Raw genomic sequence first — 25,061 nt, forward strand, 5'->3', positions numbered from 1 at the left:
GTAACTGCCGGGGAGCTGGCCCTGCAAGACCAAGAGGGAAGAGCAGGGCGGCCCGGGGCTGGTTGACCCCCAGAAACAGGCCTCCTGGGGCCTCTCGAAACTGCACAGGTAAAGAAGGGATGGTAGGCAGGAAACTGCAGCCCAGGGCAGATCAGCTTGTGGTCCCCCATTTCAAGACTGACATGTTTGGGGGCCCCTGGGTGGTTCAGTCAGTGAAGTGTCTGACTTCAGTTCAGGTCATGATCTCAGGGTCTTGGGATCGAGCCCTGTGTAGGGATCCCCACTCGGTGGGCAAGGAGTCTGCTTGTCCCTCTGCCCCTCCCCCCGCACTGACCCACTCATGTTCTCTCTCCCTCCCTCTCGCTTGCTCTTGCTCTCGCTCTCTCAAATAGATGAATAAAATCTTAAAAAAAAAAAAAGGATTGAAATGTTTGGAATCAAGTCACGTTTGTAGGACAATGATCTAAGCACCACTCTTACAGGTTTCTGAACTCTTTTGCGAAGATGAATCTATTTAACTCCCTAAATAAAGCACATTAACAACTTAAACTCAGAACAGTTTAAGATCTTAAATCCAAACCATCAGCCTCCAAGTCAATCAATCTTGTTTAAGCAACCGATGATAAAGTGAGAGAGCACACAAGAGTCTAAGTAGCAGCTTTTCATTGACTCTACAGCTAAATACCCTACAAAGGGGAAGCGTGCACAAAACCACCTCTCCTACACGTATGCCTCATCTTCAGCATCAGAACCAAACTGGAGGCCTTCACAGCAGCATTCCGTGGTGACAAGGATCCAGGGTCAGGATACCCTAGCGGGAACCTGGAAAAAAAGTCTGCTGTCCCGGCCACAGACCAATGGCCGACTAAGCCCAAGGCAGCTTAGGTGTCCATTCTTTTCCTCCACTTGAATCCACATACCAAGCAAAGACTGGTCACGTGGCTCCAAAAGCTTTTTCTAGTACCCACGCCAATGACGGAAAAGAAATTTCTCAAATTGCACATTGAGAGAGTCATCTTACTATGCACACCCAACAGCCTCTCCCAAGGAAAGAAAAGTTACTGTGGGATTCTTATGTTAACGAGAAGCCATAAACTCCTTTTTCCAAGAGATTATTACTAACCCTGTCCTGGCCTCCTCACCGTACACTGGATGCCATCCCTCTAGAGCAGTAAGTCAATGAAACAGGTTTCTACTGAGTGGGTGAAATTCACTTTGCTAGGCTGACACCCAACCGAGCCTTCCCGGCTGCTGTAGGACCAGCCCGGCACACATGGTCACCCCTTTCCAGAAGGCAACAAGGGTGAAGGGGGAACAAAGACTAAACTCCACACCGGTGGGCTCTTCACGTGACATTCCCAGGGGCAAGTTGCCCAAGGCAAACTGCCAAGGTCTCCCCTAAAAGAATGATCTCAGAGTGCACACACACAGAACAAGAGAGGAGGGAGGAGGAGAAAGGAGAAGGAAAAGACAAGAACAAGAAAGACACACATTCGATGCCAGACACGGCTGGCAAGTGTCCCGTATGAACTCCATGCTTTATACATCAATTAAAAACACTTGGCACTCAGTAAATTACATCAGGGGATGTCACAATTACCAAGGTCAGTGGGCTGAAGTAGGCAATTATTTTTATTCTTATTTGAACAAAAGGCATCCCACGAACTGAGCAGCCCTGGGGAATGATCGATCACATAGGTCATCCCCAGCTTTGCTCTGGGCCCAATTCTCCTCAGCTGAAACCCTGATTTTACCTCCTTCTCAACAGCCCAATGCTTCAAGAGAAACCACTAGTTTGAAAGGTTAAAAATATAATTTGGCAGTTAGCAGGGTTCGCTTCTAAATTATATACTCCCCTGGCAAACATGTTCACTTTGTTGCCACACTATCTAAATCCAGAGCCTTCTGGGCAGGACCAAAGAAGCTATGGACCGCAATAGTCCACCACACCCCCCCGGGAGATATTGAAAACCCCAAATGCTCAGAACCTAAATGCACCAGTGGAACCCTCGGCCAACACAAATGTCTTCCCAGCAACCTGCCCTTACAGAGAGCCAAGTTACCTGGAACGTGATTTTTTTTTTTTTTTAATTTACCGGCTAAAATATTGGCAAAGGATTTTCAGAGGATTCCCCTGGGTCCCAGTTATTTACCTTGTAAATTAACAGTGTTATTCAATGATTACTAATGTTCAAAAGGATCAACAAGGCAAGCCTACCCCATCAAATAGTCAAGCAGACTCCTTACATTGTATCTGGAAAAGCAGAATGTGATTGTTTTTTCAGTCCTCTGCAGAGATTTCTGCTTAACCTACGGTTAACCTAACACCTCCGAGGTCCGCAAGCATGCCACTCCTGAAGTTTAACGGAGATCTTTAAGTTATAAAGCTGAGGTTAAATACTTGGCTAAATGTTCATAGTGAGCAGAAAATGCAGCATTTTGTTAGTCTTTTTTTTTTTTACCCCATTACTTCTGGTCTAGAACAGACACAAGTTCCAGCTTTCGAAATATATTCTATCAGAAAGTAAAGGCTGTTTTCAATTTAATAATAGTCTCATGTGTAGCTAATTCATTTATTACACAAAGCCCAAAATGTCAGCTCTTGGAGAAATCTCACTTTAGACAGATCTTCAGTAATAAATTGACTCATCAACCACCAAATTCCACCAAGATCTCTGGGCTACCATCCCTGAACATTTCTCATATTGACAAAATACCTGTAATTTCTGGGTCATTTTTTTTATTGAGAGCAGGTGCCCATAATACACCAGAAAAAATCTGCAAGGCAAAAATAATCAGCCAAATACCATAAGACAGTCTCTTACTGTGATCCAATCAAAATTAAATGAGCAAATTCATTAAGCCATTTTACAAAACCACAATTCACAAATCATATGGACTGCAGCTTACTCCCAAGGATTTGTGCACACTGGGAGAAAGAGACCATTTCTCTTCTACATGTTGGCAAGTCACGAGGGCACACGTGCTCACAGAATCAGATCCACGTATATTTTGTACTGAGAATACAGCTTTGGGGTCACAGAGACCCCACAAAGAACAAAGAGCTGAATTCAAAATAATTTATGCCACCACGGTGCTATGATGTATGTGATTTTTTTATATCACATCTCCCTTTTTGTTATAAATCCAATGAGTAACCTGAGTTTTAGACATCTCATTATCTATTATGGTCCATAGAAGGCCTCGGGCGGGAATGGAGAAAGAAGAACCCTCATGTGAGGAAAAGCCAGCCAGAGAAGATGGCTTCTAGTCCTCCGTGATACACAACCCTCCCTGGGAGAAAGAAACCCTGAATGTCACGATCTCTGGTTCCTCATGATAATAGTTTTTTAAAAAAAAATAAAAGGAATGAAAAAATAAACTCTAGTTGGCTTCCAGAGTGCCCCAGCTGCCTTGCTTCAAATATTTAACAAGCTGTACTCAAAGTGGCGTGACGGAGGGAAAAAGTCAACAACCAACCAAGTATGTTTGTAAGGACACGAGAAAAGAACACATTGAAACTGACTAAACAGCAGACATCCCATACACAAGCATAAAACTCTCAAAAAAAAAAAAAAAATCAGAGGCAAGGAGCTGGAAAGTTAAAGGTGCAGGTGGAAAAGCACACCAACAGCCAGCACACGAACACAAAGCCAGCTGGGATAAATGTCAGGAAAACAGAACGGGAAGCATATTTATCTGTGACTTTAGAGTGGGAAGATCAGAAACCAGAGCAACTAATTTTGAGTAAAAACACAGATTTATCCCTGTCAAAATATGCTTGGAATTGTTGATTTTTCTAGGGAGAGCTTTTCTGGGGTGACAGTTTTTAGTACTACATATGAAGATCATTTAAAGCCGAAAGCTGAAATTACCGTCGGCTCCAGACCACCTCCTGATACTCCTCTACGCTAACCCCTTACCCTTTTTAAAGTTTGAGAGGAAAATTTTAAACTCACTACCATCTCCTCTCAGGGTCCACACAGTCCATTCTCAACGAGTGCCCAACATATTTATGTGCCTAGGAACTTTGCAATTTACCTCAGGGAGATGCAAACAGGAGAATATTTTTTGGAAACCAATTAAAGACAGAAATAAGCTAAGTACCTATTTTAAAGTGAATAATCCGTTCTTTAAAACCCAAGCCGGGAGCAAAGAAAAGGGGGAAGAGGCCATTCATATTAGAACGCTCACATTTCCAGGCCAGCATTTGCTCGTCCGTATCTTGCACCATCCACGAAGTGCCAGGTACTCCACGAGGTGCTGAAGTGCTGGGAAAGAGCCCCGGTAAGGCCGCTGGGGGGGGGCTCCTTAAGAAGGCACAGAGAGCTCCCTAGAAAGAACTGCTCCCTGCTGGAGGAGAGAGGAGGAGTCAGGGAGGGAAACATGCTGGAGGTGAGCAGGATATAGCAGGCAGATGGAATGGCAGTGCAAAAGTGAAAGGAGGAAGGAGGAATAAAGTTCAGGAAAAAAGCCAGAAGGTAAGCCTCAAGGGCAAGGAAGTAAGTGACCTTGGCCTTGACTGGGCAACATGTGTAGAATTTAGTGTCCTTCCAAGTGTCCTTCTCTCTAAGCTCCTAAGAAACTAATTTGCAGGAGTCATGCCCTTAGCATACCTAGCAGTCTTTGAGAGATCTTTTAAAGTATCTCAAACAGTGAATAACAAACACTGTATTTCTTCTCGTCCCATAGATTTCCTTGGAACAGAGGCCTTAGAAATCACATGGCAATTCCTCATTCTCCAACAACACCCCGTCAAAAAAAATTACACAGAATTTGTGTTAGATAACCTATTTGCAAATAACTGGTCTGATCAAGAAAAAATAGATTTGGCTTACTTTAAATGTCTTCCCAGAATTCATCATATTCCCTTAAAATGAAAGTGAGTAGCTAATCCTTTATAGACCAGCACATACACCAGGTATAAAATGAAGTATATAAAATATTTTGATACGTGGACAATGACTAGATGTGGCTGTACAAAATATTAGCATATGGATGATTTTTCTTCCTTCTTCCAAAATTTTCATCAATACTCTTTATATATCATAGTTTTAGCATACGGCTTTTAAGAGTATTTTCATGTTACCTGCATATAAGTAGTCTGCCTTAAAAAATCTGCATTTACAAACTTATCAGTGGAGGAAAGCTAAATGATTAGTATTAATGATTACATGCTAACATCTAAGTTACAAGAATCTATGACACATAAACTTAAAACTGGTTTAACCCTAGGAGAAATTGGGGTGAAATAATTACCCAGGCAAAATCAAAGAGTATATGATTCATGTTAACTAACACGGTGAGTATTCAAGTGGATTAAAAAACCCAATTAGATCAGAGAAAGATTCACTTCCACTGAACTTAAGGGGCCACGCAGAGCCCTCCTCCGGAGGGAGTGGAGCTCCATTGTCTGAATTTGATCTGAATGGAGGTAACAGGAAAAACAAGGGCAGGCATCCTCTGACCCTTTCCCGGGCCTGAAGGAGAGGAGCAGAAAGGGGAGGGTAAACAAGCAAAGCTGTCAAGCAGCGCAAGGGGGGCCTGCTCCCTGCAGGGCTGTCGCCTACACCATTGTCCACCCTTTCCCAGCTGGTGCAGCCAGAACTCACCAGCATTTCCATTATAATCACAACTTCAGAACTTAACGCAAACAAGAAGAGTTACACCCTTAAGGTAACCCTTCAGGTGGTTATCAAAAGTTATTACCAAAAAAATAAATAAAGTTATTACCGACCATGATAATGTGAGTTACAGACTTGGAGAAGTAGAATACACACAAGCTTTTGAGAATCTGAGATCTGGATTCCAATTCCTGAGCCTCAAAATCCTCTCCTAGCCGTGCAGGCTCACGGGAGTCACTGGATCTCCCACCATGTCTGCTTCCCCATTTCTCGGAGGGAGAGGACATCCCATCCGGAGTCCTGCTGAAATCGAGCATATGGCAGGGGCCTGGGCCCCCCTGCAAGCCTCCCACATCGTGCAAGGGACCCCAAGTTCTTGCTGCCTCCTGAGGTCAGTAGACCTTAGAGCAGCCAGGAGAAAGAGCTGGGGGAAAGCCCCTCCCTGGGCCCTCCTCAATACCTCCCAAAGGAGAAGCCACCCTGCACAGCTGCTACGCAAGCATGGGTTACTAGCAGAACTGGGTTCCTGGGGCGGGGGCGGGGGGTCGGAGGAGGGTCCCTCAGAGCTAAAGAAGCCTGCAGGCTTGTGACCATAGCTAAACTGTACTTGGCACGATCAAGGAGCAGTTTTCTTTCTTACACAACATGAAGTCTGTATGCTTCATTATCCGAGACAGGAATTCCCACTGATAACCCCAAACACGAGCTTTGGGTGGGGGAGGCAGTGGGAAGGAGGGCACACAAATGATTAAGGTGATGAAGGTTTGTGTCTCTTCTCTCCCGTTTGGGGAAAAAGTTGAGTTATTTTTTTAATATTTAAAACAGTAGAACATGGGCAGACCACCACCATAAGCCAATAAACTTGACTGAAGGGCGTTCTAGTGTGCGGACGCCTCGAGTTTCACCCTTGAGCAGTTTATTACATTATCAGAACCTCCTGATTGAATTACTTTCCTGCAGTGCTTCCAAGTGTCTGCTCCCCCCCCCGCTCCACATAATAGCTAATATTGCTTATCAAAATGCTATATTTGTCCTTTTGTATTTTACCACCTGATATCTTAGGACGCCTGTTAGTTAAGAACACCGTTTTCAGAAACTCTGGGTCATCTGCGCCTTACCACGTCTGTGACCGAAAAGGCTTAACTGCCCTCACAGGAAGGTTGGAACAGGACAGCATAAAGCTACGCCGGCTTCTAGAAGGGTCTAAGCCAACAATTTCATCAAAGCCTTAAAGTTGGCATCTGGTCTAAGTTAACACTTAGAATAGCACATAAAAGGCCTTTTTCCTGACTGCTGCTAGCCTATGCTTCTCAGATGGGCTAAACTCTTGCCGCCGCGGGAGCACGCTGTATTCAGTACCATCAGTGAGCAGATGGAGGGAAGCTGGGTGGGTCTTTCCCCCTCATCGATACTAACAGGAAGATGGGCAGACAGGGAAGGAAACATCAACGTGCAGTGACCTTAGTTTCTAAGCAAGGACAGACCTTTACTGAGAGGACAAGGGCTGGACGCCCCTTTTTCCCAGCTATAAACAAAATATCAATGCTACATGACGACCAACAAGAGCAAAAGCAAAAAGAAAGCCTTCAGGAGTGCATGCCACAACTAAGGGGATTAAAGAGCTTTTCTCAAGGAAGGAGGAATAACTCAACAAAGTGGCTTCAAAACTACAGAAATGAACTTGGAATTATTTTGGATTATAAAAAGCAGGTCTTTCTTGAAAGTAACCGTAAGATATTCGGGTAAATAAGAAGGTTGACAGGAGGATTCATGTTTTTATTCCCTAGAGATCACATACTTCAATTTTTTTGAAAATACACTAGGAGCATAATACGTAAGTGGGCAAAGCACATATGGAGGCAATTTCTCCCCCAAAAAGGTTCATATAAGTTGTAAACATTAAAAAAAAATTTTTTTTTAACCTTACTAGTGACCTCATTAAACGAGTGAGATTTTGTGTCACTGTGTTTCATGAGAATATGCAGTATGGAAAGGGTTTGGTTAAAAAATAAATGAAAAAGGTACAAAGCTGCACACACACACACACACACACACGACAGGATTTATGAACAAAGGCGTTGGAGTCAGAAAGGCCTGGGTTTGAATCAGAGCTCTGTCACATGATAGCCCAATGATCCCGGACAAGTTTCTCAACCGGCAGGCATGGCTCAAGTTCCTCATTTATAAAATGATGAGTGATGGAAAAAAAAAAAAAATGATGAGTGATGGTGCCCAAGTGTCTTGGCCAAAACTCAAACGCATGAGCAGCACTTTGCACAAGAGCAAGCACTTAACACAGGATACCGAGACATCACCGTCACGACCGATGCCCGGGCCCTCTGTGCACCTCTGTGCCCCAAACACAGAACCCGCTGCTAGGAAGCAACAGCCTAGCTGCAATTTCCTCACCCGTGCAGAAGAAAAAGAAAAAGCTCAGATCCTGACGCTCCCTCTTGAAGGATGATTTTAAACTATGGTTCTGACCAGGGACCTCCACTCGAATTCAAAAGGAGCAGAGCGCCCTGAAGGTGAGGCAGAAGTTGAAATGGGAGCAGTGGGAGAGCAAGACAAGCAAACAGGACAGAAATCAGACACCCCGCACCTCCTGCAAGAACTAAAAACTGCTCTGCTCCCCTCTCCTGGCAATAGGATCAACACACCGCCAGAGGGGCCGTCGTATGGGAACGCTGGTCCCACCTGTCCCCACACCTCTGCCGTTGGCACAGCTCAGCCAGAGACAACCAAGACCCTGGTGATTCGCTGGAAGGCTAGCACACTCAGCCTCCTCGGGGCAGGGAAAGGGGGGCGACGGGCTGCAGGTCCTCTCCAGCTGGTGGACAATGCACGAGGGCTGCCATCACTTGGGGTCGGGGAAAGTGAGGCTCCAGAGGGCAGCAGGCTGAGTGGCTTAAGGTTCTTGGATCTGCTCTGACAGGTGGGGTCTGACCCCAAAACATTCATGGGTTCTGCACAAGTTTCCCCGCCACTGCCATCTCTCATGAGATGACAGACCCAGCGTGAGCCACTGTCCCTTGGAGACAAGGAGGGGGAAATGATCTACAAGAGAAACTGCAGATCCAGTTGGAGATCCTATCCGTCCTGAGAATTAGTTAAGGCAACTGCTCAGAAGCCTGAAACAGTGCCTGCCACCTCCACACGGAATACCTCCCCGAAGGCCAAGGCTTCCCAGTCCTGGAGGCCTGAATCCTTACAGGGCCCATGGCACCCTTCCAGTCATGGTCATATCTCATCACACTGGCCCTACAACCCCCTGATTTCCAAACCTACTGGATGTTTCTCAGCTCCTCAGCTTCTAAATGTGTCTGATACACGCCACTCTCCTCCCTCCGTGACCCTCGGCTAATTCCTACTCACCCTCCTCATCTCAGCCTAAATGGAATCCTTCCCTCCTAACAAAACCAAGGTTTCTCCCCTGCACGACACCCCCATGAAACCCTGTACTTCTTGCCTGCACCCTGCCAGGCTCCATTTGTTTAAATCCCTCTTTTGTGATAGGCTCTCAGTTCCAAGAAGGCAGGGATTACTCGGTTATTACCCGCCGCATCCCTAGCACGAGTAGCTGCCAACTAGCTGATAGTTCTCCAACTTTCTCTCCTTCCCCAAGCACTTCGGCTTCCAGCCAAACACCCCATGCCTTTACTACTCCTGCCCTATAAAACCCCAGGTCGCCCTTCACAACTCCACTCGGAGGCCACCTCCTCCTGGATACCATTCCCAATCCTCCAGGAATACACATGCCTCTGACCTTCACCCTGGCAGAAAGAAACAAGCTTCAGAGCACTACAGACAGGCCTACCTTCAAATCAGGCCCTGCCACCGATGAGGTGAGTGACCTGAACTGGAGCCTCACTTCCCAAATAATAAAATCCAATTCCTGGGACTGATCAAGCCAAACACCTAACGGAATCTGGCCCCCAGTACACCTGAAATAACAGCTGCCTCCCTCCAGCCCTCCTCTGCACCATGTATGGGTTGTTGCTAAGTTATTCGTCTTGACCTCAGGTTGTCCGCCCCTGGAGGGCATTTCCTTATGTGGGTTCCTAAATGTGAAATCAGCAGTGGCATCAATTCACCCCTCCCGAGTGGTTAATGTTTAGGGTGTCTATGAGTGCTTAATTTCTAGTATGTACGGTGGCTCCCATTTTTTTTTTAATTTTTTTTTTATTCTTATGTTAATCCCCATACATTACATCATTAGTTTTAGATGTAGTGTTCCATGATTCATTGTTTGTGCATAACACCCAGTGCTCCATGCAGAACGTGCCCTCCTCAATACCCACCACCAGGCCAACCCATTCCCATTTTTAATCATATATATTCATACAGAAGACACATGCAGTGAAACACATCTCTCTCTGTATTTGGCAGCCCAAAGGTCTTAGTGTAGCGCTGAGCTTTAAAAGCTACCAAATTATAGTAGTTTCTACAAAACAGATCATTTACAAGTTTATTTAAATTTCTTCTACACTCAATTTATAAATTTTGATTGCAAAACTCTGAATTTTACCTGTTTCAGTCCCTCTGATTAAAAATGGCAAACGTTAAAATTTCCTAAACAGAATTTAGGGAAATTGGAAGAAGTTACATTCACTTTACTACAGGAATCTTCTTTCCCTCTCTTTATCCGGCAACGTGCTCCGTTTGCAGGTGGTAACTAGTGATTCTACGTGTGTGGTGGTGTGAGAACCGCGCAGGTGGCTGGCATCTGGGCTGCTATCACACTTCATCCCTTTCTGCAAAGCGGACAACACGGGCCCAGCCCCGACTGCACCACCCAGAGCAATCTCGCGCCTCCGCTCGCCTCTTAACCGGCACATCGTCGGTCCCCGTGGCGTGAACGAGACACGTAAAGTCCTTCAGGACCGGTGCTTCCTTCTTACCGCTGACAGCCACAGACAGGTACGACTGATAGAAATGAGCTGTTCATCCTGTCATTTCACCACCCAATGGCAGTGAGAAAACATTCTTGCGGCCCATCCATCGGCCTGTACCTGCAGGCTGCTAGTACAGATTACCTCCCCTACTCAGATCTCTGTTGGTGCTATTACTTCATGTCAGGTGGCCTTTAAAAGTCTGAAAATCTGTGTCGTGCATTAGCTCCCTGGGTTAAAGCTACTTATGTTCGAGCGTACCAGAAGCGGGGTTTTCGGCTAAGCTGGGCCATTCTTCACCTGCCGTGCTCTCAACGAAAATCAGGAGAGAATATTGATTATGGAGATGAACGAACACAGAGAGCCTCGCAGATGACGTGCACGTGATAAAGTGATTCCACAAATGCGTCTGTTAGCTAAGATTGTCAGACCATACGGTACTTAATGTCTGGAATAACTCATCTAACAGGCTGAAATCATGCTTATTAAAATAATCAATAACCCAAAGGAAACGAAAAACAACTCAACAAAAGCTCAGTGGATTACTTCAGATCAGTCTGTCGGGTCTGACAGCAGAGCCCCATGCTGGAGAGTACTGCGGTGTCTGAACCATCCGCCGCCGTCTAACAAACCACCTCAAACCACCACCCACAGTTCCTTCATCTAGGCAGAGCTGGGGGGAAACGGCTCATCTCTGCTCCATGTGGTGGGGACTGGGCAGACTGATGGGCTGAAGGATCTAAAACAACTTCACTCCCAGGTCCGCTCCCTCGGCCCGGTGTCTGGAATGGCTGGAGGCTGCCTTCTCGGCGGGCATTATAGACTGAATTTGTAATGTTGAAGTCCTAACCCCCAGCCCCCCTCAGAACGTGACTGCATTTGGAGAGAGGGTCTTTAAAGAGGTAATTAAGGTGAAATCAGGTCATATGGGCGGGCTCTGATCCAATATGCCTGGTGTCCTTATCTGAACAGGGAAGGGCCATCAGGGGTGGGCACGCAGAGACAAAGGCCATCTGAGGACACAGGGAGAGATGACCATCTATAAGCCAAGCGGGGACGACTCAGGAGAAACCCAACCTGCAAACACCTTGATCTTGGATGTCCAGCTTTCAGAACTGTGAGAAAAGAAACTTCTGTTGTCTAAGATGCCAAACCTGCAGTATTTTGTTACGGCAGCTCTAGCAAACTAACACAGAGGACAAAAACAGAAGCCGCAACACCCCTTAAGGCAACATCCAAAAGTCACAAAGTGTCCCTTCCCTCACATGGACTGGTCAAAGCCAATCACAAAGCCAGCCGAGACTCGAGGGGCGGGGATTCACCTCCTGATGGGAGGTCCGGCACACGCACACACACAGACACACGGGGAACTACTACGGGCCATATTTGAAGACAACAGGGGAAGAACATGGGATTAAGTCAAAACCCTGCATTCTCTTACCTGATCGCCAACTGACTACAAGACCATCTGAGAAAGTTGGGTCACGTCCGCCTCAATAACACAGCCATTAGGTCCAATTCCCATTGGACAGTTTCAAGGGTCAAACCAATGAATGTTTATTAAATGGAAATAGCTCAGGTATGTGAAAAACTATATTGAGAAGCATAAAGCGCTGACAAATAGTACGGTTATCTGTCCTATAACTACCCTGTATACCTTAGATACAGCTTACAGAGTTCATCCGGTATTCTGTCCTCGAGCACGTAATAACAAAAGCGCCCAAACAGTGTAATCTAAGGTACTCCCGCACGGGTCTGGTCTGTGTCATTTGCTGGGATCTGGTGTGAAACACAGTCTTTTGTGTCTATGGTCCTTGTGCAGAAAGGGCCTTTCCTCAAGGTAATCAGTTAATCAATCAAGCGCTCCAGAAATCCTCACTATTCACCCGTCACAAGCTCTGTCAAAAGAGTGTTCTATAACCATGGAGCACGAAGCACAAGAATCCCAGGTATGGAGGGGAAAGGAGGAGAGGCCTCTGGGGTTCCTCAGACGCCCCTGGTAATAGTAAACAGCAGTTTCCCACCAACAGCCTAGAAGCCAAACACACCACTGCCTGCTTTGGCTGGATCCTGCTAAGCCAGGACCAATTAGAATGGAAGTACAAAGCTTGAAATAATGATTCTTATCCTAAAAAGAGAGCCTGCATGAGCACAAAAGCAGGGAAACGAACAGAGTTAAATGTTTGAGAGTGAGATGCATTATGTGGACGGCTGGAAATAAAACCTCAATCGAGAATGACTTGCCATAGTCTTCAACCTGACGATGAAAATGGCCCTGATGCATATTTATTAGGTTTGTCGTCCAAGAGGCTTGTATTCCATAGTCTTTCCAGCCATCATTAACAGGCACTAATGACCACGGCCTTTCACCACCACCGTGGCACACTGCAGTGCAGCTCAGAACAGATGGCCTGCTTCCCTCCGAGGCGGAACTTTCTGCAGGTGACAAAATGTTAGGTGACTGACAAAAAGAAAAACAAACAAAAGTGGAAACTGGAATATCTGATGTGCGCATTTAGTAGTGCAGGGAGGGAGCCTTTAACTTGGGCCCGTAAGGCTGGGAGGACTGTTCACAAAGCCGCAGCTGTGCTACAGAATGGGAGAGCTGCTCCCAAACCCAAGACCACTCCCGGAGCCCCAGGGCTCCTCTGTGCCAAGCGGGGCACTGGAGTGCGCCACACAAATCCATCCCTGCCCCATCCCTGACGAGGACCGTCTGTGCACTCCGAGGGAGGTGCAAGCTGGGGTCCCGCCCTCTGGCGGCCAGCTACAAGGGGAAACCAGATCATTTCAATGAACCCCAGGGGAATGCAATCGCCACTCTGGGCACATGGGGAGAGCACAGTGGACTGAACCACGTTCATCCCTATGGATGTTAAATATATGCCCTTGTATTTGTCTACACTTCTGTTTTCCCTTTGGTTATTTGCTTATATATTGTGCCTCCTTAACTAGTATCATACTCGGGATGCTTTGGCTGTAAGAGCGGAACCCACTCAGGGTGGCTTAAACAAAACAAAACAAAAAAAGGAAATACAAACTGAAAAAGGTGGGCGCGCTCAGAGGACACAGGATTATTTTCTCAGAAAAGCCTTTCCTGATTATTCAGCCTACAGGGGCCTCCCCCTGCCTTATCCCTAGCTCTTCACCTTGCTAGTCCCCTACCGCTACCCACTCAGTCACTCTCTTCCCCCTTATCCTGCTTTCTTTTCCTCCTACCACCTGTTTTAGCTGTTTGCCAGCTCATGTACACAGCCTACCGCTCCCAGTAAAAGGTAAGCCCCCCGCTGGCGGGGTGTTGTCTGTCTCACTGGCTTCCGAACACGCCATGTTGGAGCAGTGCTTCCCCCCCACCCCCAGGACTTTCGACACTACATGAACGGCCAAACATGCAGAGCTCCGGACAGGGGATGGGAACCAGAATCTAGAGCTAAACAGCTGCTCGCTGGCTCACACTCTGTTCCCTCCTTGCCTGTCTCATGGGGGCTCTGGCCTCTGCTTTTCCCTCCACCTCCTTTTCCTTCTACCTAGGCTGCATCCCCCTTTGAAGAAGTGCTTTCTCCATTCCCCTTTCAGAACTGAAAACGCTGCTGCAGTGTCCCATGCCCTGAGGATAAAGTCCAAAATCTTTCCAATGATTTATAAGTGCCTTATGACCAGCCCCCGTCCTCATCTCTCATGTATTTAACTCAACCACTCTTCCTGGCCATGCAGGGCTTTTCTCTGTTCCTTGGAGGAGCATGCACGCTCACCTCTGGGTCTCAGAACACCGTGTGGCCTCTGCCTACAGCACTCTTTCCCCCCTTACCTCCTCCTCGCCATCCTCTTCTCATCCAGGCACGGTGTTGGGTGACCCTACATTCTGTAGATTGCTTTCTATCTCTCCGACTGGACTGCAGGCTCCAAAGTGGCAGGGACCATCCCAGTCTTGTTCTTCACTGCATCCCTTAGTGCCAAGCACAGCATCCGACACTAGTAGATGCCCAAATATTTGTAGAATACATAAATGCACTATATATTGGTAATGGCTATTCACTAAGGAGCTGTGATAGGAATCGGATAGCAGTTCATGAGGGCGGGGAACGTGATTGCCCTAACTTCCCTGTGCCTGGAAGAGTAGACATCCAATAAATATTTGTTGAATGAATACATTCCTGGCTTGCCTGATCTAACTCCACCCCTTTCTCTCCCACTTGAGAAAACGTATCAGAATTCAAGTGCGTGAAAAACGACATTATCAAAGGGACATCTCAGAATCATCTGAAAGATCAATACTTTATTCCTTGTCATAAATTACTGGACACGTAACTCAAAACTGATCATTACTTATGACGTGGTTTGAGACAATGGTTGAGAATAGCTGATTTAGACAAAGCTAAAAAATATGAAGCATTTTCTGATCTTATAATTTTATTTTCCAGAAGCTGAAGATGACAATAAGCTCAGGAAAAACTAGTAACTGAATCATTTAGACCCTCACTTTTTTTTTTTTTTTGATAAAATAGGTTCTGCACACCCCAGGAGAAATCTTTACTTAAACAACATTCAAATTGCCTTTCCAGTTTTTTTTCTCCCAGACCAATGAGGTCCACCAAGTTGCTGTTGTCTCCGTTCAAAAGCCAACGCACAGCCCTACCTAACTTACTTCCAGGACGCTATGCCGCTGATCCCTACACAGCAGATACAAAATCATTGCCCCAATGCGACCATATTGGTCTCCCTCAAATACAGCAACTGGGATGTTTTTGGCTTTTTGCGGTTTTGTGTGTATGTGTTTTATCTCTTGGACAAAGTATGTTTGGTAAAGTTGCTGGGACCCACATACAACCCAGTTTTATTTTGTTTAAATAAAGCATCCCCAAATATGGATCACATGATGAAATAGAACCAAAAAATGAAAAGTCCTAATGAAGGTGTCGGTCTTGATGTGTTAGAGAGAGAAACAAGTAAATCTGAGAAAGTCAGACAAGAAACCACACAGACAGCCACATACTCCAAACAAGGCTAAAGTTAGTAAAGGAAAATATAGCAACCCAAAGCTAGTAACATCATGACCATTAATAGCCTACAGAATTAGACACTCCATCCACATAAACAGATCTGAGCTCTTCAGATCACCCCACATGCTGAGTGACAGTAAAGATTTTATTTTCTATATGAAAAAAAAAGTTCAAAGACCTTTTAGTCCATAAAGGATACCACTGTTTGAAGTCTTCAGGCCCAAATTAGAGAGGAGGATAAGAAAAGGAAAAGTATTAGGGTATATTTTAAGGTTTCTTATTACTACCAAGGGGAGGGGTAGTCAAGGTAAGGCGCCAAGGTTAGACTATGGACTCTGGGAAACAAACTGAGGGTTTTAGAGGGGAGGGGGTGGGGGGATGGGTTAGCCTGGTGATGGGTATTAAAGAGGGCATGTATTGCATGGAGCACTGGGTGTTATATGCAAACAATGAATCACAGAATACTATGTCAAAAACTAACAATGTACTGTATGGTGACTAACATAACCTAATAAAAAAAAATTTTTAAAAAGAGCGCCAAGGTTAAAACAAAAGCAGCATACAGAAATCGGGAGCTGCTTGTTTAAAAAAATAAAGACCAAAAACTCTTCAAGCAACAGTCTTCTTTGTCTTATCAGACAGAATGCTGCACCATCCAAAGGAAAAAGGGCAGGTCCCCCCCAACCCATCCCTGACCTTTCAACCTTTTGAAGACCTTGATCAGTTTTCACTAAAATACTTCATTTTCAGTCATATTCATAAGCATTCTTTTGTAGAGGTTTTTAATCCATTTTTGTGCCGAGGATCCCTTTGTCAGTCTGGTAAAGCCTACTGAGCCCTTCTCAGAAAAATGGTTTAAATACATAAAATAAAATACAAAGGATTACAAGTGAAAATAATTATACTTAGTTATCAAGACAGTTTTAAGTTAAGACACAAAAATATATGCAGTTCTGTATTAATGCAGTAAGTAGCAAATGTAGCAGCAGTTCTATCTGTTGCCTATATTCCTAATTGAGTGAAATGCTAAATTTCAGTCTGACTATAGTGAAAATAGACATACATTTTTCTTCCCAATCCAAGTTCAGGGATTTCCTGAATTCCATCTGAAGACCCCAAAAACTGCTGGCTGGGAGAGCCAATAAAAATACATTTGGCGAAGCATCAAATTAAAAATAAAGCCTTGCAAAATGTATTATCCATTCCACTGTGAGATGAGGGGAACTGAGAGTAAGCAATATTTTTCCAAAACACCATGATGGGCCATTAGTCAGCATGAGAGCTGCATACTTCAAATTGAATCCAGAAAGGGATTCAGCTCCCCTCGTGCAAGTTACAAAAAAACTGAAGCTTTGAGGAACTGACAGCACCACTGGAATCTGCCCCGAAGTGGAGAAACAGTGACCCAGCAGCGCCATGATCCCGCTCAACTGTGAACTTGAACAAATCTCCTTCCTTCCGGAGCCTCAGTTTCTTCTTCATCAGTAACATAAAAGGGTTAAAGATATACCAGGACCTCTTAGGCCCCTTCCAGTTCCAAAATCCTATCCAGATTATCTCTTCCTTATGCTGGCTTTTCCAGTCTATTGAGTTTAACTACAGAATAATACTGCCTTTCTTAAGTTTGGAACAGAAAGTTTTACCAAATTTGAATGCCTTCACATATAACCCAACACCAATGAGCCAAATATATGCGTACCATGACAACTTTTTTTAAAAAGCCTGTTTTGCACATATCTACTTCAAAAGAAGTAATCACAGCATTGGTCTTTTCTGCTATTTAAAGACAGTTCCCATTAGAATCCTGACACCATCAGCTTAAGAGTATTCAAAACCAACAAACAGCATGTTAACTGCATCTTCCATACTTGAACCAAGGAACAGTATATTACAGAGTATAGACCAGGAAGGGCCCTTAAAGATGACCTAATCCAATCATATTTCATTATGGCTGAAGAAGCAGAGACAGGGTAAGAGACTAAGCCAAAGTCACAAAGTTAGTTGGCAAGAAAGCAGAGATTCAATCCGGGTCTCCCGACTGCTCCTTTATGCCCTCCCCACTACACTGAACTGCCTCGCAAATCCAGACACGTTGCCCCAACTTTAACACATCAGCCAGCTTTAAAATGAATAGCAAGAAAGACCTGACAGTTAAACCAGTCATTTTCTCTACCTTGAATTATGTAATGGGCACAATGAAGGGTTGTGGCATGATACATTCACTGGTAGGAATCCAGAAATAATGAAATTCCACTAATCCAGTGAGAAGGTGATGACCCTATTAACATCCTAACTACCTGGCAATTCCCTTAATATTGTGTAATACGTGAAAAGACACATATTTGCATGTGGATATAGATATAATACATATATAGCTCTTCACACATACATATATACATATATATGTGTATGTCTATATATATATATACACATATGTGTATATAGTTCCTCAGTCTGCTCCCCAGGATTTCTCACTAACATTTTACTATGAAATTTAGAAGAGAGAAAAAAAGAAGAAATTTAGAAGAGAACAGAAAGGTAGTTATACAACAGTTAAAAAAAAAAAAGCAAAAGCTTGTATCAGTATCAATATTGGTCATTTTTAGACGTCAAGATTAATTTTATCAATAAAACCTATGAGAAATCCTCCACCAATATTTATGACCCAGATGACCAGATACGCAAAGTTGATATTAATTATTGACCCTTATTGTTGTTTTAAGGGGGAGGGCACTGTCTCAAGTCCTGAGGGTAGGACACAAATTAGTAAGAGTCTCTTTCAAGTCTACCTATTACAATTTCCCCAGCATTCTTCATTGTGTTCGATATTTCTAGAGTCAGAAATCTACCCTCAAAAAAAAAGACCACAATTCTTCTCAAGTGTTCAATAACCTGACCAGTACCTTCTCAGCAGTCTGATGTCAACTCACATTTCACTTCCTCAGAGAGACCTGCCTTGACCGCCTAGCTAAAGAAAGCAATACCTACCTAGCACAGACATTCCCTAAGTTAACCACCTTCTGTTGAGAGCCTGGCAACACCTGATATACGCCATGTATTATTCATTTGTTTACATGTTTCTGTCTGCTGGTGACAGCCACTCCACGCTAAATTGAAAGCTCCTCACTCACTGCTGGATCCTCAATGCCTAAGCAGTGCTGGCCCATATCAGGTACTCAAATAACTGCTCCGTGTCTGGCCCCAAATGGTAAAGTGCCAACTATGTCATACTTAGTGTCTCCCGGAAAACCATCAGTGCAGGACAAAGCACACGCAGTGGGCAATGCATTTACATAGCCTACTTTAGAGCAAGCCTATGATGCCAGGACAATCCTGGGTCTGAATCCTTTCCACCGCTCTGGAACGCCCTGCACTTGCAGCTATAAACACAAAACCTCCCCAAGGCCCACTAGGACACTGCTTTTCTGAAACATCTCAACAATGATTTCCTCAAAAGGAAATAACGAAATAAAGCTCTGGTGTAACGTAATCTTTCGTGTCAGGTTCACAAAGTACGTTAAACATACTTTGAAGCCAGACACACAAACAAAACCAAACTCTACAAAATTAGGTTGGGCTGAGGTTATGTAAGACAAGCTAACCTCGGGCTTTTCCCTGTCATTCCGCTCTCCTGCCACTGAACCCGGACATCTGTCTTTTCGGCGCAATTAAGATGCAAGTGGGAAAAACCGCTTATCTGCAAACTTCAAAATAGGTAATGAGATTTCCAATAATGCTCCACTTAATACTGTAGCAACAACGTGAGGAGGACTAGACAACTTCCAGCTGTACTGTGGAAGCTTCCCTTAAAAATTCTTCTCTTTAAAATTATTTTTAAGTCGGCACTTCAACGTATTCAGTTATCAAAACACGTTTTTCAGAGTTCCCTGAGTTTCTCCCTACCCATGGCTCATTTGTGGGCTAAGCCTACCTATCAGCACCGATGACGGTCAGAATACAGGTCTTTCAACAGAGGACAAAAGCACGGGTTCCCAGGAGTGACACATCCGAAGGAGAAAATAATCCTTTTTTCTCTCCAGATACTAAATCCAAGTTGCTCCCTCTCCCGAGTTTCCTGCATTTCCCTCCTCCCCATTCTGCTCCCCTTTCACTGCCCACTTTATCCTGCTTTAATCCTGCGAAGCCTCTCTCCCGGCTTATTAAGGGTAAACAATAGAAATGTCACAGGGAAACTCAGGAAGTAGATGAAGTCTCTAATTGCTGCCGTTTAACGATTGTACATAATTACTATCTTCAAAATGTGGTTTTCACAAGCGGGGAGGGCGCCGAGGCGGGCGAGCTCCCCGCCGCCCGGAGGACAGCAGCGAGGCCGCGGCCCGGGACGGTGGGGATGTGGCCCCGCGCGCCCCGGGAGCCCGGGCAAGCGCAGCCGTGTCCCTGCCCCCTCCAGGACACTCCCGCCTGGGAGAGCCGAGGCCGGCCTGCCCGCCCGGGTCACAGACAGTTCACTGCTCCCGGGCTGCGGCTACCCGCGGCGGTCACCATAACAATATGCAAAGCGCTGCCCGTGGACGCCCACCGTGCAGATCCCGCTGCCCGCGGCCGCCGAGTCCGCAGCGCCGCGCTCGGAGTTCCGGGATCACAATCCACCCGGCAGAGGGTCCCCGGGGACCGGGCCCCACCGGCCTTTCAGCTTCGCCAACTGGGGGGTCTCCCCCGACACCGCGAGGTGCCTACGACGGTGGCGCCTCGGCCCCGGCCCGTACCCGCCCTCCCTGACCCACGGCGCGCGAGGAAGTCGAGCAAGGGTCCGCTCCCCTCCCCGGTATGGACGAGGACTCGGTCCCCCAGCGCAGCGCTCCGCGGAGCGCGGGGTCGCCACAGTCCCTGCCTCCCCGGGGCCGGCCCCACTCCGCCACTTCCTCGGCCGCGGTCCTCGGCAGGGAAAGCGCATCTCGGCGGTCTCTGCAGCGCCCCGCGCGCGCTGATGGGGGACACCGCTCCCCGGGCGCTTGCCGCCCCGGCCCCCGAGCCGCCCCCGCCGCCCTAAGCGCCCCAGCGTTCCCTTGAGAGCGCCCGAGACACCCCGCTGGCCCCGCTCGGGGATGCGGGCGCCCTGCGGCCACCCAGCCCGGAGCACTCGCCGCCCGCCGTCAAGCTCCCGGGGTCGGAGATCTCGGGACTCACCCCAGTACCACCAGCTCCCCGTATTTCACCGGCTCCTTATTGGGGGCGCAGTGCTCCTCCTGGCCGGGGGAAAACATGGAGCCCCGATCGGCCGCCGCCGCCGCCTCCTCCGCCGCGATCCCCGCCGAGTCCGCGCCGCCGCTACAATCCCATCCTGAGAAGGGGGTGAGCGCGCCGGGGAAGGGTACGGCGGCGAAGGGGGCGCGGGGCGGCCAGTCCCGCGGCTGCTCCGTCGTGGCTATGCGGCTGCCCCTCGGGGCTCCCGGGAGCTCCGCGCGCCGCTGCCGCTCCGAGCCGGACTCGGCAACAAATGGGACCGGGCAGCAGGGGGACCTGCCCGCGCCGAGCGCCGCCGCCGCTGCCGCTGGAGCCTGGCCGAGGGAAGGAGGGAGGGAGAAAGCCAGCGCGGGAGGGGCGGGGGCAGCGAGCGGGGGAGGGGCGGGGGCAGGACCGCGGGGCCGCCCCTCCAGCGCGCGGGCAGGTGGGAGCCAGCCAGTCCTCCGCCCAAAGCCCCGCAGTCCCCGCCCGCCCGCCCGGCGCCCCCTCCCCTCGGCGCGTGGGGCCGCCCGCGCCCCCTCTCCGCCCCCCTTGGGCCCCGCGGTGGAACGGCCCCCGTGTTATGTAAACATAGAGTAAAAGGGAAAGGAAGTTCTTAAAGGAGCAGTTCTATTTTTTTTTTCCTCTCGCTTCCTTCCCCAAACTTAAAGCACGGGGTTCTCAGCCGTCGCAGCCCAGTTCTCTAGCAGCTAAAGGCTGCACTGGATCCCGGAAACGCAAGTCAAGGTTCCCAAGTCTAGCTTAGCAGTCCGCCGTTCCGTTAGATGGAAAAGAAGAGCTTCCTCTCGGGGTTAGAGAGCATTTACTTTCCCGGTGTCACTGTAGAGCGGCATACATCTGGAGCTGCACTCACGCACCTGGGTACCTCCTCTTCCAAAACCAACTCTTTCAAAGCTTGAAGACATTTAGAAATTTGCAGGGTTTTGCTAATTGGTGCTGAATTAGAGGGAGTTTTGAATTTTGAAGGTATTTGGAGCACCCCGCCAGTGTATAGGATAAAACTACCCAATGTGTGATCAGCAGGGTTCCACATGGTTAAAAAAAAAAAAAAAAGTTGTTGTTGTTGTTGTTTTAATCCATACTCCATCCATTTTTTCCATACCTTCTCTCACTTCCCTAAGAATTTAAGAGGAAATTACCTGGGTGAACTTTTTAGTGAATATAAGTGTTCCTTTATTACCATAATTTAGTCAATGCACTGTGTTTGCTTATAATGCTTTTCTAAATAGTTACTGTGGCTTTAAAATGGTTTAGAATATAATAGATTTACTGACTGCTGTTTTTCATCATGCAGGATTTTGTTTTACCATTCATTAAGCACTCGTAACATGCTAGAAACTCCATATTATTGCTAGTCACTGCCTCCCAAGACTGTTAAATATTTAGAGAAATAAATACTGCAAAAGCTACCTTATGTATAAACAATGACTGATTAGCCATGACCCTAAGGAAAGGGCTAGAAAAAAAAAATTACATCTGTAACTTTCCATCCTGCCGTTCAACACCTTTGCATAACATTCTCTGGCAGGTTATTACTACAGTGACACGATGCTTCAGAAAATTTTACTTCTGTTATTAACTGATTTTTTTAAATTGAGGCTTTAGAAATAAATTATTTCTAAGTAACTATAGCCACACCGTTGGTAAGCCAAACACACACAAAAAATTTAAACCATTAACTTCTTTCAGCTAAGTATAGAAATTCTATACTTCAACTAAATCCAGCTACTTTGCATATTATATATATTCTCTGTATTTTTTAATGTATATTCTGTTGTAGTTTTAACCCACAAGCCTTCACTAATGGGTGTTTTCTCATCACTAGTGTTTTGATGTGAATTTCCGTCTGAATTTTATTTGATTAATGCTACCTTCATCTATGTAGTCTGTGCTTCTACTTACCATATAGATGTGTGACTAGCAAAGATCTATCAGAATCATGCCGTGGTTATGCAGTCCCCTGTTATTATAGTACTTGGCTCTGTCATTCTAACTTCTCCAGGCTTGTTCTGTTGTTGCTACTGCTCTCTAGGCTACAATTACCTCCTCCCTCCTTCTCTCTTGGCATGCTGTGCTTTTGTGCATTGCATTACACTATTCTGGCTCCATTTCCTCCTTGCTGTGCTCTGCATCTGCTCTTAGGAAGATAGAAACAAATATTTATTAACCTCCTACTAAGTATTCCAAACCCTAGGCTAAGAGTTTCCCATAGGATGTCCCAGTCTTTGCAGGTTCTCCATTCTAGCTGTCTGCCCGTGGCGCCCCTGACTTTCAGAGGCGCAGCACTCTCTGTTCTCCCAGCATGTCTTTGAGCATGTTTATGGTTCTGAATCAGGTCTGTCTTTATCAGAATTTAGGAAGTGTTGCTTTGAATGAGGTGGGGTTTTTTGGTTTTTCTGTTTTGTTTTTGTTTTGATAAGTGGAGACTTTTACTGCAGGCAGCTCACGGCTGGCAGACCAGTTTTGTAAATCACTCCGACACCCGAAAGCCTCGGGAATGTACACAGCTACTAGGAATGGAAATCCAAATGAGCACATGGGCTGAGTGAGGACTGTGGAAAATTGGTGAGCTAGTGCCATCTAACATGAGCATCAGTCACTCTTCTCCAGCAAATTGTTGCCATGTGATAACAGCTCACTATTGCTAATTTTAACTTTTTTAAAAGCCCAAATCCTGAATTTTATGCTAAATCTCCCAATTTTGAACTGTGAAACAACTCGTTCAAGTTTGTCTTTTTTAAATACAGCATGGGCCCACTAACACCGTTTCTATTTTCTACATTGGGCTCAAGGTCCCCAAATTTGCATTCTCTGATTTCAAGGAAACACAGTATAAGTAAAAGAACACTTTTTAAAATTTTTTTTATTTTTAAAAAGATTTTATTTATTTGACAGAGAGAGACACAGTGAGAGAGGGAACACAAGCAGGGGGGAGTGGGAGAGGGAGAAGCAGGCTTCCCACGGAGAACGGAGCCCGATACGGGGCTCTATCCCAGGACCCTGGGATCATGACCTGAGCCGAAGGCAGCCGCTTAACGACTGAGCTGCCCAGACACCCCAAGAACACTTTTTAAAGAAAAAGATTTAATTTATTTATTTGACAGAGAGAGCAAGAGAGCACAAGCAGAGGGCAAGGGAGAAGCAGGCTTCTTGCTGAGCAGGGAGCTTGATGCAGGGCTCGATCCCAGGACACTGAGATCATAAGATCATGAGATCATGACCTGAGCCAAAGGTGGATGCTTAACCATCTGAGCCACCCAGGCACCCCAGTAAAAGAACACTTTTAAGTGGCATCAAATGGCAGGGCTGGGAGGAGAGCAGAGTGGTGGGGCATAAATTTTAACTTTTTCAGAGAGTCGGTGACTTACGTCCCTTTAGAAGGCAGCTTGCACCTTTCTCTGCCCATCCTTTTTGAGTTTTCTGCTCACAACTTAAGCCAATTAGAGTATCAACCCCTACGATCCCTAGCTAATATTAGGAATCTGATTGTAGCATGAATTTATCTCTTCTTGAATGTAATTGTTTTAGTTAGTAGCTTCAGGCTGGTGGGACAATCTGGCTGTGCCATCTGCCAGCCCACGGTGGGTTTGACTGACCTAGCTGCCAGGGCAGACCCACCCATTCCCTCCCTGCTTACCATCCCATTTGCATCTCTCCTAAACTACTCTCAGGGAGAGGATGACCCACCCACAGCTTCCCAGAGGGAGTTGATGCTATTTCTTGGGCTACCAAAGGCCATATATTTACTACACAAATAAATAATATAAGGCTTTCTCTTGATTTCTCCCTGTGTTATCTACCTCTTTTTAAGCTAGAATGGAAACACTCAATGAAGAAGTTTGCTTGTCTTAACCATACCTTGAATAAAGCCAATCAAATACCTTCCGGTATTTCCAGAATGAAGAATCTAATTCTTGGTCATTCTACATTCTACCTTACGTGTTTATGTTTGCAAAGACTTAAAGATTAAGATGATACTTTAAAAAATATATGTTTGGAAAAACTGGTCTTTTCTTTCTCATGAAACCTTAGATCACATTCCATTTTAAAATTATATATATAAATATATATTAAGATACATATAAAATATATATTTAACATAAAGTATTTATATAATAAATTAAATATATAATATTGTATGTTAAATATATCTTAAAATCTTATAAGTCATCCATAGTCTCATTACCCAGAAATAACCCTATATAACTTTTTGTCGATTTCCATCACTTTTATTTTTAATTTTTTGACATAGTAGTAATAATATAATGTGTAATCACCCCTTATATAGTTTGTTATCCTCCCTTTTATTATATTACTAATATATAATATTGATGATATTG

The 25,061-nt window shown here is 45.8% G+C and overlaps 1 protein-coding gene across 1 annotated transcript in view; it reads right to left on the minus strand.

The window, feature by feature from the left end:
• Nucleotides 1–20,741, minus strand: part of PELI2 (pellino E3 ubiquitin protein ligase family member 2) — a 196,786-nt gene extending 176,045 nt beyond the window's left edge. The window contains exon 1 of the mRNA XM_021701376.2: nt 20,665–20,741. Within this exon, the coding sequence (XP_021557051.2) occupies nt 20,665–20,741 (77 nt within the window). The remainder of the gene's footprint in view (nt 1–20,664) is intronic.
• Nucleotides 20,742–25,061: the final 4,320 nt, after the last annotated feature.

Source organism: Neomonachus schauinslandi, chromosome 9 (genome assembly GCF_002201575.2).
Source record: "Neomonachus schauinslandi chromosome 9, ASM220157v2, whole genome shotgun sequence".
NCBI classification, from domain to species: domain Eukaryota; kingdom Metazoa; phylum Chordata; class Mammalia; order Carnivora; family Phocidae; genus Neomonachus; species Neomonachus schauinslandi.